This window comes from Notolepis coatsorum (assembly GCF_963971535.1).
Source record: "Notolepis coatsorum genome assembly, chromosome: 10".
Lineage (NCBI taxonomy): Eukaryota > Metazoa > Chordata > Actinopteri > Aulopiformes > Paralepididae > Notolepis > Notolepis coatsorum.
Genome location: NC_140174.1, coordinates 62,251,216 through 62,266,326, shown reverse-complemented (window position 1 = coordinate 62,266,326; position 15,111 = coordinate 62,251,216). Strand labels below are relative to the sequence as shown.

The window sequence follows — 15,111 nt, the reverse complement described above, 5'->3', positions numbered from 1 at the left end:
TTCTTGCAAGTGAGACTAGTAGAGGAGGACAAGCCTCTGCTACGGTTCCTATGGAGAGAGAAGATCGGAGATGAGAACCCATCTATCTACCAGTGGGAAGTACTCCCCTTCGGAACCACATGCAGCCCGTGCTGTGCTACATTTGCACTACAGAAACACGTCACAGAGGACCCAGCAGCAGATGAAGAGGTCCAACACAGTGTGAAGAACAGTTTCTACGTAGACAACTGTCTACAAAGCGTCTCGACTCAAGAAGAAGCCGAGGCTCTCCTAATCAAGTTACGCGCCTCCCTAATCAAAGGAGGCTTTGATCTCAGGCAGTGGGCCAGCAGTGACCCGCACGTATTGCGCAGCCTCTCCTCCGCAGACAAGGCTGCCAGCAGCGAGACCTGGATGGCGACAATCCCAGGAGAAGCCCAAGAAATGACATTAGGATTAGTCTGGCGCTTCAAAACAGACTCGCTCCACTATAGACACAAACCCTTGGCTCCAGAGCAAGGAAGGTCGGCGGCGATACCGACCACCAGACGGAGTGTGTACAGAACACTCGCCAGACAATATGACCCGCTGGGATGTATTCTACCTTACACCACCAGGGCAAAGATGATTGTACGAGCACTATGGGACAAGGACCAGGGCTGGGACGACCCAATACCCGCACACCTTGCCTCAACATGGAGAGAGTGGGAGACGAAACTCCGCTCACTCCCAGGTGTCAACATACGCCGCAGCTACTTCCCATCCACAGTGAGGCCAGAGACATGCGAGATTGAGCTACACGTCTTCAGCGATGCCTCCGAAGTAGCCTACGGATCGGTTGCTTATTTGCGTGCCCAAGAGATGGGAGGAGAGATACACACTGCTTTCATACTGGCCCGCTCAAGGATAGCCCCACGTAAGCAACAATCTATCCCACGTCTAGAGCTCTGCGCAGCCCTCGCAGGAGCGCATCTAGCCACGTTAATCCAACGTGAGCTCACCATTCCGGTGCATAGAACAATCTTGTGGTCAGATTCCACGACAGTACTCACATGGATTAAGTCTGATTCATGCAGATACAAAGTCTTCGTGGGAGTCAGAGTCACCGAGATTCAGGAACTAACAGAAGAAGCAAGCTGGAGATATGTGGATACCAAACACAACCCAGCTGACGTCATCACCCGGGGAATGTCCCTGGATGACCTAACCCGTCACAACATCTACAGTGACGGACCAGCATTCCTCCAGCTCCCGGAAGGAGATTGGCCCACGCCCACCCCGAGGGAAGCAAGTAGAGGAGGCTGAGAACAAGAAGCCTATGTTCTGTGGACTGAGCACTATCGCCTCCACAGACCCGAACATAGATGACTGCATTACCCTAGAGAGTGCGCAACAAAGGACATTCCTGCGGCACCACCCAGAGATTCAGTCCACCACTGACATGTCAGCAGCTGACTACGAAGAAGCAGAACTTCTTCTACTACAACGAGCCCAGAGAGACTCGTTCCCCGATGAGCTAGACTGTCTACAGGGAGGAAACCCTGTCCCATCAGACAGCAGACTGATTCACCTGGCACCAGAGAGTGACGCACATAATCTCATCAGAGTGGGTGGTCGCCTGCGGAGAGCCCCCGATCTACCAGATGACATTAAGCACCCGATCGTCTTGAACAGCCGACACAAGGTCACAGAGCTGATCATAAAGAAATACGACGAGGATGTACACCACGCAGGAGCAGAGAGAGTCTTCGCGGAGATCAGACGTCGTTATTGGATATTACAAGGGAGAGAAGCAGTACGGCGCTTCCAGCGAACCTGTCTAGACTGCCGTAAGTGGCGCGCGCAGCCCAGCATACCACGGATGGCTGACCTACCCCCCCTGTCGCCTCCGAATCGGCGACAAGCCATTCCACTCCACAGGCATGGACTGTTTTGGCCCGTTGTATATAAAAAGAGGAAGAGGCACCGAGAAGCGGTGGGGTATTGTATTCAAATGCATGACCACCAGAGCGATACATATCGAGCTCCTTCCGACCATGAGCACAGACTCATTCCTTATGGCCTTCCGGAGATTCATATCACGGAAAGGACAACCGTCTACATTGTTGTCTGATCACGGGACCAACTTCAAAGGCGGAGAAAGAGAGCTGAGAGAGAGCTTCCAAGCTATGGGCCCAGAACTTAAGACCCACCTCGCTCCAGCCCAGGTTGACTTCCAGTTTAATCCCCCGAACGCACCCCACTTCGGTGGAACCTGGGAACGAGAAGTGCGTTCTATAAAGACAGCCCTGTATGCCGTACTCGGAGCCCAGACTGTGGCAGAGGAAGTCCTAATGACAGTCCTCACGGAGATCGAGGGAGTATTGAACTCCAAACCCCTCGGTTACGTCTCCAGTGATGTAGCAGATGTCGACCCAGTCACCCCCAACACACTCCTAATGGGGCGGCTGGACCCCGCGCTACCCCAGACAATGAACAGGCCCGAAGAAGCGAACGGCCGAAGAATGTGGAGGTACAGCCAAGTACTAGCTGACAAGTTTTGGAGCAGCTTCCTACTTCACTACCTACCGTCTCTACAGACCCGCCAGAAGTGGGTAAAAGAGAGAGACAATTTGACAGAAGGAACAGTCGTCATGATAGTTGACCAGTCACTCCCCAGAGCTATGTGGCCGGCTGGCCGCGTAAGCAAAGTGATCACCGGTGTCGATGGCAAGGTCCGAGCAGCTGAAGTACTCGTCCAAGGGCGCACCTACACACGGCCCGTGGCGAGGCTCATAGAACTGCCCCGACTCCCAGATACTATCAATGATGACCATGACCCTATGACTTTGTGAGTTGACTGACCTTACAGCGGACCTTGAGTGGAAGACAGTGCGGTTAATCTGTCTCTGCTTAGCTAATGAGGTGGGACTAATTAGGGGGCGGCTGTTGTGAAGGATCAGATTAAACCGAATATGTATATTTATTTATATATATATATTTAATTGTATTTGTATATCGTTTGATATCCCCTGTATATTCCTTGTACAATATGCATTGAATATCCCCGTTTCTACTAAACAGCCCATAATAGTTTCATTCTACCATTGGACTAGAACCTGGCGCCAGGTTGCCATACCCCTAGGTTCAAGTTCAATCGTGCCGCCTAACATGTCGAGGCAGCCCCCGGTTCCGCGCAGTAATATGCCGGGCGAAATACGTGTGGTACTATTTGTTCATAGCGCATATATATATGACGCTCGTAAAGTAGAACTTTCTTTTAGTCCAGTTCTTTACCCTCCAACAGAGTGACAGACGCAAAAGCCTCCCCACGAAGCACGTGCGGTGTAATAGGGCCTACTTGGCCCAGAATAGGCATTGAGATATCGTGTAGATTAATAGTTGAATGGTCATAGTTTGGCACCATACCGTCGAGTTGGACGTATTCTATTAAGCTAATAATAGTCTATTTATGTATGGTGCATCGTTCGGTTCGAGTTCTACAGTTATCAGTACCCCCATCGTTCCTGACGTTATCTGGACGCTTATCCAGGCTGGTCAGACCCCTAGTGGTGATTGCATCCGAGGAGCTCCGGGTCAAGAGCGACTGGACCTGTATATTGGATTACTCTACCCGACGACGGCGAGCCTTCCACGGCTCTTGGATTATGCTTTATGTGCTTTGATTATTCCATGGATAAAGGCCAACACTGTCGAGTGTTGGAATTACCCCCCGGAGAGGACTACAGGTGAGGCGGCGCTCTACACGTGAGGTCGCACCACGTCTCTCCGTTGTGGACCGGCAGATACCGTTCCACAGAGGGTCCAGCTGTGTTCGTCTACGGCCCGAGGTTCTGTGGGCACTGGGTCTAAGACTTTGGATTCTCCCAAGACACCGTCGGCCAGATGGGATACCGCCAGCGACTTCTCTAACCCCCCCCTCCTACTGTCTTACAACCAGCGGGACCCCCCCCCCCCCCTTAGTGTATCCAGCTATAATTATTTAAGTACTATCGCTATCGTTTCCTAAATATTCCAGGTTGTATACTTACTCCCTGCGCAACCAGAGATTGGACATTCAATGTTGATTTACCTACGAATACTCATTTGCCATAAAAGTGCATACTTAACATTTCAAATCATAAATGTAATTAAGTGAATATTGTGTACACCCTTTGCTGTATTAAATATTCGATTTGGTCCATTTGTGTTGGTTCGTTTCATCAGGTGGGAAAGTGTTCATCATACTTATATCTTGTACTGGGTGGCCAGAAGTTAAAGTACATGAGGTAGTGGTATTAAATATCATATCTAACAATACAGTCAGGGAATTGTACCCCTCAGCTACACCCACGTTACAAGATATTACAGCCGGAGGCATTTCCTTGATGCACCGAGCTTAGAGTGTAACTCGCCCGATCATCCACCAGGCGGCGGTATTGAGGCGTTGCAATATCAGACAGGGTCCAGCTGCAGTCGCGGAGGGAGGCTGGATGAATTATGAATGAAAAATGAAAAAAAATGAAATATTGATCCCAAAAACGAGTTAACTCGTTTCTGGCACACAACGCATGGCGGGCAATAACAAGTATACTCGTTTTTGCCGTCCAATGTGTTAACAGCGGACCAAAACTTGTAAACAAACGCCACTCCCAAGCAAACTGTTCTCTCATTGGTCAGATTCTTCTGGGAATTTTGACGGTCTGCCCTTGGATTTTTCTTCCCGCACAAATACACAATACACAAATCACAACAAAATTATTGAAAATGGAGCATCAGCAGCAGGATTATTGTTTTACTTGGAATTATCTGGTTGATATACCAGTGTTCAGTCTATGAACAAAATATTCTGTTTCAGCAAGCATCAAGGCTACGACTCAAAAACAATGTATTGATGCATCGGATTTGAAGACGCACTGCCTCACATCGACACCTTTGTAGGAGAAGACTCGCTCTGATGAACGCATACAACAACATATTCACCTAACAATTTATGTTCCAAAGACGCATCAGGTAAGCTTGGTTAGGTGATATTTAAGCCTAGGCATGTTTATAATGTTTATAATCATAAGCTATAGGACAATTCCAACTAATGTTCAAGTTCAAGTTTCTTTAATAGTTGTCATACAGAAGTACAGAATACTTTTATACAAAATGCTTCTTACTGTTACGCTCAAGAGACTGTGCAAGACAAGATAAGTATGAAATAAAATAACATAGTATAGCATGTAAATTAGAAGTAAAAAATGAGGTCACAGTGTTCAGTATAGACATATGTACAATGTTCGATGCATAATAGACGTAACTGAGTTACCATATAACAATATACTATGCAGTGTACTAATATACAATACTATATAGTGCAAAGCAGAAATGGGATGAGGTACAATTTACAGTAGGTGTACGAGTTGTAGTGCAAATCCTTTATCAATAAATATAAAGTGTGTTTGTGTGATCTAAAGTTTGGAGAGTGGGTGCTGCAGTGTGTTGTTTGTTTAAGTGAGTGTGTGCGTGTGGGTGTGTGTGCTATGTGCAATTGATGGTTGTTGCATAGTGTTTATTGTTCGTTGAGCAGCCTGATGGCATGGGGATAGAAGCTTCTTCTGAGTCTTTCTGTGCTCGCCTTAAGACTCCGGTATCACTTGCCTGACCGCAGCAGTTCAAAGAGGCAGTTGTTCGGGTGGCTGGAGTCCTTGATGATTCTCTTCGCCTTCCCCCTGCACTGCTTGTTGTAAATGTTCTGGAGGGTGGGAAGCCCCCCTCCAATTGTGCGTTCGGCTGAACGTGTCACTCTTTGTAGTCTGCTACGGTCTTGTGCAGTGCTATTCCCAAACCAGGAGGTGATGTTGCCAGTCAGGATGCTCTCTATTGTACATGAGTAGAAGTTCCTAAGGATCTTCTGACTGACTTGGAACTTCCTTAGGCGCCTGAGGAAGTAGAGGCGTTGTCGTGCCTTCTTCACAACACTGTCAATGTGTGTGGTCCATGTCAAGTCCTCGGATATGTGGGCTCCGAGGTACTTGAAACTGTTCACTCTCTCAACCGGTGCCCCGTCGATGCTGAGGGGGCTGTAGTCCTTGACCCCCGACCTCCTGAAGTCCACAATCATCTCTTTTGTTTTGCTGACGTTCAGGGAGAGGCAGTTCTCCTGACACCACTGTGACAGATTCTCTACCTCTTCCAGGTAGGCCCTCTCGTCGTTGGCAGAGATCAGGCCCACCACTACTGTGTCATCAGCAAATTTGATGATTGTGTTGTTGTTCCGCTGTGCCACGCAGTCATGTGTGTACAGGGAGTAGAGGAGGGGGCTCAGAACACAGCCCTGGGGGGCCCCTATGTTGAGCGTGATGGATGAGGAGGTGCAGTTGCCTGCTCTTACCACCTGGGGTCTGCCCGTCAGGAAGTCCAAGACCCACTGGCAGAGGTCATAGTTCAAGCCCAGGTCCCTGAGCTTGGCTATGAGTTTGGAGGAGACTATGGTATTGAATGCTGAGCTGTAGTCGATGAACAGCATTCTCACATAGTTCCCCTGCCTCTTGTCCAGGTGTGATGCTGCTGTGTGCAGCACATGGGCTATGCATAGCATGTCTGTGTGTGTGTCTTCCTTTTGTCATGTTGTGTTAACTTATTTGTTATTTAATTTTTATGAAGTGTCCCATCGTGCAACACGGATACGGTACAGCAAGTGAGTTGTTTCGGTTTGTTGAGTCTATTGCATTCTCACTGCAAACAAACCGCTCCAGGGTTTGATTGGAAGCGTGCCGAGACCACCCTCTCTAGGCGGTCTCGGCCCGCTTGTTTTGTTCCGCACCCGAGTGCGATTGCTGTGTTCACGTATACCCAAACGAACCAATCTTGGGGGGGGGGGGGGAGGCGCTCCAGGTTTCGAAACAACAACTCCAAACGAGCTAGGTGTGAACGCACCCTAAGTCTATACTGTTCAGTAAAACGAATGGGCTAAATATATACTGTGCAGTAAAACTAATGGGCTAAGTCTATACTGTTCAGTAAAACTAATGGGCTATGTCTATACTGTTCAGTAAAACGAATGGGCTAAATATATACTGTGCAGTAAAACGAATGGGCTAAGTATATACTGTGCAGTAAAACTAATGGGCTAAGTCTATACTGTTCAGTCAAACGAATGGGCTAAGTCTATACTGTGCAGTAAAACTAATGGGCTAAGTATATACTGTTCAGTCAAACTAATGGGCTAAGTCTATACTGTTCAGTAAAACTAATGGGCTAAGTCTATACTGTTCAGTAAAACTAATGGGCTAAGTATATACTGTGCAGTAAAACTAATGGGCTAAGTCTATACTGTTCAGTAAAACTAATAGGCTAAGTCTATACTGTGCAGTAAAACTAATGGGCTAAGTATATACTGTTCAGTAAAATGAATGGGCTAAGTCTATACTGTTCAGTAAAACTAATGGGCTAAGTATATACTGTGCAGTAAAACTAATGGGCTAAGTCTATACTGTGCAGTAAAACTAATGGGCTAAGTATATACTGTGCAGTAAAACTAATGGGCTAAGTATAAACTGTGCAGTAAAACGAATGGGCTACATATATACTGTGCAGTAAAACGAATGGGCTAAGTGTATACTGTGCAGTAAAACGAATGGGCTAAGTCTATACTGTTCAGTAAAACTAATGGGCTAAGTCTATACTGTGCAGTAAAACTAATGGGCTACATATATACTGTGCAGTAAAACTAATGGGCTAAGTATATACTGTGCAGTAAAACGAATGGGCTAAGTCTATACTGTTCAGTAAAACTAATGGGCTATGTATATACTGTGCAGTAAAACTAATGGGCTAAGTCTATACTGTTCAGTAAAACTAATGGGCTAAGTATATACTGTTCAGTAAAACTAATGGGCTAAGTATAAACTGTGCAGTAAAACTAATGGGCTAAGTATATACTGTTCAGGAAAACTAATGGGCTAAGTATATACTGTTCAGTCAAACGAATGGGCTAAGTATATACTGTTCAGTAAAACTAATGGGCTAAGTATATACTGTTCAGTAAAACTAATGGGCTAAGTATATACTGTTCAGTAAAACTAATGGGCTAAGTCTATACTGTTCAGTAAAACTAATGGGCTAAGTATATACTGTTCAGTATGTAAAACGAATGGGCTAAGTCTATACTGTTCAGTAAAACGAATGGGCTAAGTATATACTGTTCAGTCAAACTAATGGGCTAAGTCTATACTGTTCAGTAAAACTAATGGGCTAAGTATATACTGTTCAGTCAAACTAATGGGCTAAGTATATACTGTTCAGTAAAACGAATGGGCTAAGTCTATACTGTTCAGTAAAACGAATGGGCTAAGTCTATACTGTTCAGTAAAACTAATGGGCTAAGTCTATACTGTTCAGTAAAACTAATGGGCTAAGTATATACTGTTCAGTAAAACTAATGGGCTAAGTATAAACTGTGCAGTAAAACTAATGGGCTAAGTATATACTGTTCAGTAAAACTAATGGGCTAAGTATATACTGTTCAGTAAAACTAATGGGCTATGTCTATACTGTTCAGTAAAACTAATGGGCTAAATATATACTGTGCAGTAAAACGAATGGGCTAAGTATATACTGTGCAGTAAAACTAATGGGCTAAGTCTATACTGTTCAGTAAAACGAATGGGCTAAGTCTATACTGTGCAGTAAAACTAATGGGCTAAGTATATACTGTTCAGTCAAACTAATGGGCTAAGTCTATACTGTTCAGTAAAACTAATGGGCTAAGTCTATACTGTTCAGTAAAACTAATGGGCTAAGTATATACTGTGCAGTAAAACTAATGGGCTAAGTCTATACTGTTCAGTAAAACTAATAGGCTAAGTCTATACTGTGCAGTAAAACTAATGGGCTAAGTATATACTGTTCAGTAAAACGAATGGGCTAAGTCTATACTGTTCAGTAAAACTAATGGGCTAAGTATATACTGTGCAGTAAAACTAATGGGCTAAGTCTATACTGTGCAGTAAAACTAATGGGCTAAGTATATACTGTGCAGTAAAACTAATGGGCTAAGTATAAACTGTGCAGTAAAACTAATGGGCTACATATATACTGTGCAGTAAAACTAATGGGCTAAGTGTATACTGTGCAGTAAAACGAATGGGCTAAGTCTATACTGTTCAGTAAAACTAATGGGCTAAGTCTATACTGTGCAGTAAAACTAATGGGCTACATATATACTGTGCAGTAAAACTAATGGGCTAAGTATATACTGTGCAGTAAAACGAATGGGCTAAGTCTATACTGTTCAGTAAAACTAATGGGCTATGTATATACTGTGCAGTAAAACTAATGGGCTAAGTCTATACTGTTCAGTAAAACTAATGGGCTAAGTATATACTGTTCAGTAAAACTAATGGGCTAAGTATAAACTGTGCAGTAAAACTAATGGGCTAAGTATATACTGTTCAGGAAAACTAATGGGCTAAGTATATACTGTTCAGTCAAACTAATGGGCTAAGTATATACTGTTCAGTAAAACGAATGGGCTAAGTATATACTGTTCAGTAAAACTAATGGGCTAAGTATATACTGTTCAGTAAAACTAATGGGCTAAGTCTATACTGTTCAGTAAAACTAATGGGCTAAGTATATACTGTTCAGTAAAACGAATGGGATAAGTCTATACTGTTCAGTAAAACTAATGGGCTAAGTATATACTGTTCAGTCAAACTAATGGGCTAAGTCTATACTGTTCAGTAAAACTAATGGGCTAAGTATATACTGTTCAGTCAAACTAATGGGCTAAGTATATACTGTTCAGTAAAACGAATGGGCTAAGTCTATACTGTTCAGTAAAACTAATGGGCTAAGTATATACTGTTCAGTAAAACTAATGGGCTAAGTCTATACTGTTCAGTAAAACTAATGGGCTAAGTATATACTGTTCAGTAAAACTAATGGGCTAAGTATAAACTGTGCAGTAAAACTAATGGGCTAAGTATATACTGTTCAGTAAAACTAATGGGCTAAGTATATACTGTTCAGTAAAACGAATGGGCTAAGTCTATACTGTTCAGTAAAACTAATGGGCTAAGTATATACTGTTCAGTAAAACTAATGGGCTAAGTCTATACTGTTCAGTAAAACTAATGGGCTAAGTCTATACTGTGCAGTAAAACTAATGGGCTACATATATACTGTGCAGTAAAACTAATGGGCTAAGTATATACTGTGCAGTAAAACGAATGGGCTAAGTCTATACTGTTCAGTAAAACTAATGGGCTATGTATATACTGTGCAGTAAAACTAATGGGCTAAGTCTATACTGTTCAGTAAAACTAATGGGCTAAGTATATACTGTTCAGTCAAACTAATGGGCTACATATATACTGTGCAGTAAAACTAATGGGCTAAGTATATACTGTGCAGTAAAACGAATGGGCTAAGTCTATACTGTTCAGTAAAACTAATGGGCTATGTATATACTGTGCAGTAAAACTAATGGGCTAAGTCTATACTGTTCAGTAAAACTAATGGGCTAAGTATATACTGTTCAGTAAAACTAATGGGCTAAGTATAAACTGTGCAGTAAAACTAATGGGCTAAGTATATACTGTTCAGGAAAACTAATGGGCTAAGTATATACTGTTCAGTCAAACTAATGGGCTAAGTATATACTGTTCAGTAAAACGAATGGGCTAAGTATATACTGTTCAGTAAAACGAATGGGCTAAGTATATACTGTTCAGTAAAACTAATGGGCTAAGTATATACTGTTCAGTAAAACTAATGGGCTAAGTCTATACTGTTCAGTAAAACTAATGGGCTAAGTATATACTGTTCAGTAAAACGAATGGGATAAGTCTATACTGTTCAGTAAAACTAATGGGCTAAGTATATACTGTTCAGTCAAACTAATGGGCTAAGTCTATACTGTTCAGTAAAACTAATGGGCTAAGTATATACTGTTCAGTCAAACTAATGGGCTAAGTATATACTGTTCAGTAAAACGAATGGGCTAAGTCTATACTGTTCAGTAAAACTAATGGGCTAAGTATATACTGTTCAGTAAAACTAATGGGCTAAGTCTATACTGTTCAGTAAAACTAATGGGCTAAGTATATACTGTTCAGTAAAACTAATGGGCTAAGTATAAACTGTGCAGTAAAACTAATGGGCTAAGTATATACTGTTCAGTAAAACTAATGGGCTAAGTATATACTGTTCAGTAAAACGAATGGGCTAAGTCTATACTGTTCAGTAAAACTAATGGGCTAAGTATATACTGTTCAGTAAAACTAATGGGCTAAGTCTATACTGTTCAGTAAAACTAATGGGCTAAGTCTATACTGTGCAGTAAAACTAATGGGCTACATATATACTGTGCAGTAAAACTAATGGGCTAAATATATACTGTGCAGTAAAACGAATGGGCTAAGTCTATACTGTTCAGTAAAACTAATGGGCTATGTATATACTGTGCAGTAAAACTAATGGGCTAAGTCTATACTGTTCAGTAAAACTAATGGGCTAAGTATATACTGTTCAGTCAAACTAATGGGCTAAGTATAAACTGTGCAGTAAAACTAATGGGCTAAGTATATACTGTTCAGGAAAACTAATGGGCTAAGTATATACTGTTCAGTCAAACTAATGGGCTAAGTATATACTGTTCAGTAAAACGAATGGGCTAAGTATATACTGTTCAGTAAAACTAATGGGCTAAGTATATACTGTTCAGTAAAACTAATGGGCTAAGTCTATACTGTTCAGTAAAACTAATGAGCTAAGTATATACTGTTCAGTAAAACGAATGGGCTAAGTCTATACTGTTCAGTAAAACTAATGGGCTAAGTATATACTGTTCAGTCAAACTAATGGGCTAAGTCTATACTGTTCAGTAAAACTAATGGGCTAAGTATATACTGTTCAGTCAAACTAATGGGCTAAGTATATACTGTTCAGTAAAACGAATGGGCTAAGTCTATACTGTTCAGTAAAACTAATGGGCTAAGTATATACTGTTCAGTAAAACTAATGGGCTAAGTCTATACTGTTCAGTAAAACTAATGGGCTAAGTATATACTGTTCAGTAAAACAAATGGGCTAAGTATAAACTGTGCAGTAAAACTAATGGGCTAAGTATATACTGTTCAGTAAAACTAATGGGCTAAGTATATACTGTTCAGTAAAACTAATGGGCTAAGTCTATACTGTTCAGTCAAACTAATGGGCTAAGTCTATACTGTTCAGTCAAACTAATGGTAATAGGTTGTGTCTTTATGGGAATGGTAGTACTAATAGCTATTCATTGATTAGTCCTATGACTATTATCAGACTAGGAGTCTCCCTAGTTGGGAATAGCAGAGTGTGCTCATGCGAGAGAGCCCCCTCTAGGCATGGATCCAAACCAGTGCCATCGAGTTTTAGACAGAGCAGATAGTATTCTAAAACGAACCTATAATAACTATCTACTATAATTCTGCAGATTCCGTTAACTAGTTTAATTAATTAATTAATTAATAAGGAATTATAAAAAACATGAGGCGATATAAGCGTTTGCTAATATCAACAGCTGACAGGAAATAAACTTGGTTCCAAGCTGTTCCCTAGTAGCAACACCATTCTGCTGAAACCATAGGAAGAGGATGGGCTACACAACCCCAACATTCTCAAGCAAGTTATTAAAGAACACACACACACACACACAGTTATATAAAAACACATGCAGTCTCTCAGCAACACACACATACGTACAGACACACACACACCAAGGAAAAAGCTGTCCCTCGTTCCACTACAGTCGTTATGGAAGGAGACTCATCATCAACTGAAACTAAAAGCACTGGACAAATACAAACCGTTTCAGTTGCCATTGTGTGTTAATGACACATCCTATCCTGAAACAATCGGGGGGGGGGAACCATGCTGTATATTTTCAGAAGGTTCTTCCCAGCAGGACTGGGAGAATCAGAAACGGTCAGACAAGAAGACACATACCAGTTTCCTCTCTGTGCGTTCAGTAGAAAGCTATCTGGCTGCACGCTAGCCTAGCCTAGCCTAGCACAATGAATGGAAGTGGAGCAGTACCGGTTATAAGCGTTGGTCAAAAACACCTCTCCCAGAGTTTTAAGTTTTAAGTGCAGCCGGAGTTTTCTACTGAACACACAGAGAGGAAACTGGTATGCATCTTCTTGTCCGACTCTAGAGAAGGCTTATAATGTTGCCGTGTTCCTTTAAGTACTGGGTCACAACGCTACTTCTTTCAATGTGTTTCGTCTCCTGCTGTTACTGGGGGAAATATTTTTGAACGTTTCTAAGACGACACTGACCCATCCCTCTTATAATTCTAGTTGGAAGTGTTTGCGAACACCTGGACCACAGTTGTTCCCTGGCAACACAGTTCCACTGAAAAGCTCTATATTGTCTAATAATAACATACAGTGTTGCTCTTCCTCACTCACCTTCTTCATCATTTTATTCTGCTTGTGGAAGAACTCCACCTTGATGTCTCCGCAGACGGGCAGAGGCTGAGGGAATTCAAAGATCACCAGCTTGTCTTCTCTGCGTGTGTTGGACGGGTTGCACGTGTGGATCTTCACCTTCAGCTGGTACACCACAAACTGGGGGTCTGGGGAGCGGAGGGGGCGCAGATATGACCAATAAGGATATACAGTACTCTCACACACACACAAGCAGACACATGGACACACACACAAGTAGACACATGATGGACACACACAGGCAGATAAATAGATACCCACACAGATACACATATGAAAGCATGCAGACACATATGCACACACATTACCTGCGAACCCTCCCTGACTCTGTGTGTGTGTGTGTGTGTGTGTGTGTGTGTGTGTGTGTGTGTGTGTGTGTGTGTGTGTGTGTGTGATACACACACAAGAGTCAGGGAGTGTTCGCAGGTAATCGACAGGCCACAGACCGGTGTCAATTACCGAATGAGAGAGCGAGAGAGAGCGAGAGAGAGAGAGAGAGCGAGAGAGACTTACTGCATGTTCCTCCGGTGAACATGGGCACTGTCTCAAACACCATCTTGTGGAAGAGTAGCGCTACAGGTTTATAATCCAGATGGTTCTTCAACAGGTAGCTATAGTAGAAAACATACCGCCTCTGACTGGGAATAGTCACACCCTGGAGGGAGAGAGAGAGAGACATACACAAGATATATATATATATATAATAAATAATAATAATAACAATATAATAAACGTATAATAAACTTCATAGCAGCTTTACTCTAGTAGGTAGCTGTAGTAGTATACATGTTGTCTTTGACTGGGAATAGTCACACCCTGAACAGAGAGAGACTGAAACACAAATCATTTGCAAAGCATGGGAGAAAAGACAAAGCACTTTGTACTTGTGATCTGCACTGATTATATAAACTTGTGTTTAGGGCTGCTCTGCTCTGCTCTTAGTCGATTATATAAACTTGTGTTTAGGGCTGTTCTGCTCTTAGTCGATTATATAAACTTGTGTTTAGGGCTGTTCTGCTCTTAGTCAATTATATAAACATGTGTTTAGGGCTGTTCTGCTCTTAGTCGATTATATAAACTTGTGTTTAGGGCTGTTCTGCTCTTAGCCCATTAAATCGGTTGATGTGGTCTTAGTCGACAAAGACTTTGTTAGTCGATTAGTCATGTTAAATATAAATGGTAGAGGGACTGCATTTATTCTAGTTTTCTGACTATTCAAAGCACTGTATGACTTATGCATCACAATAACCCATTCACTCACTTCTTCTAGACATTAGTGGACTATGTGTTGTTATCTTACCTTCTTGTCTCTGGTGCTGACTTCATAACATCTTCTAGACATTAGTGGACTATGTGTTGTTATCTTACCTTCTTGTCTCTGGTGCTGACTTCATAACATCTTCTAGACATTAGTGGACTATGTGTTATCTTAACTTCTCGTCTCTGGTGCTGACTTCATAACATCTTCTAGACATTAGTGGACTATGTGTTGTTATCTTAACTTCTTGTCTCTGGTGCTGACTTCATAACATCTTCTAGACATTACTGGACTATGTGTTGTTATCTTACCTTCTTGTCTCTGGTGCTGACTTCATAACATCTTCTAGACATTAGTGGACTATGTGTTGTTATCTTAACTTCTTGTCTCTGGTCCTGGCTGACTTCATAACATCTT

The 15,111-nt window shown here is 42.4% G+C and overlaps 1 protein-coding gene across 1 annotated transcript in view; it reads right to left on the bottom strand.

Annotated features, from left to right (window-relative positions):
• Nucleotides 1-15,111, bottom strand: part of ptenb (phosphatase and tensin homolog B) — an 83,754-nt gene that overhangs the window by 25,966 nt on the left and 42,677 nt on the right. Inside the window, exons 6-7 of the mRNA XM_084322664.1 lie at nt 13,950-14,091; nt 13,398-13,564 (exon numbers count right to left, since the gene is read on the bottom strand). Coding sequence (XP_084178790.1) covers nt 13,398-13,564; nt 13,950-14,091 — 309 coding nt within the window. The remainder of the gene's footprint in view (nt 1-13,397; nt 13,565-13,949; nt 14,092-15,111) is intronic.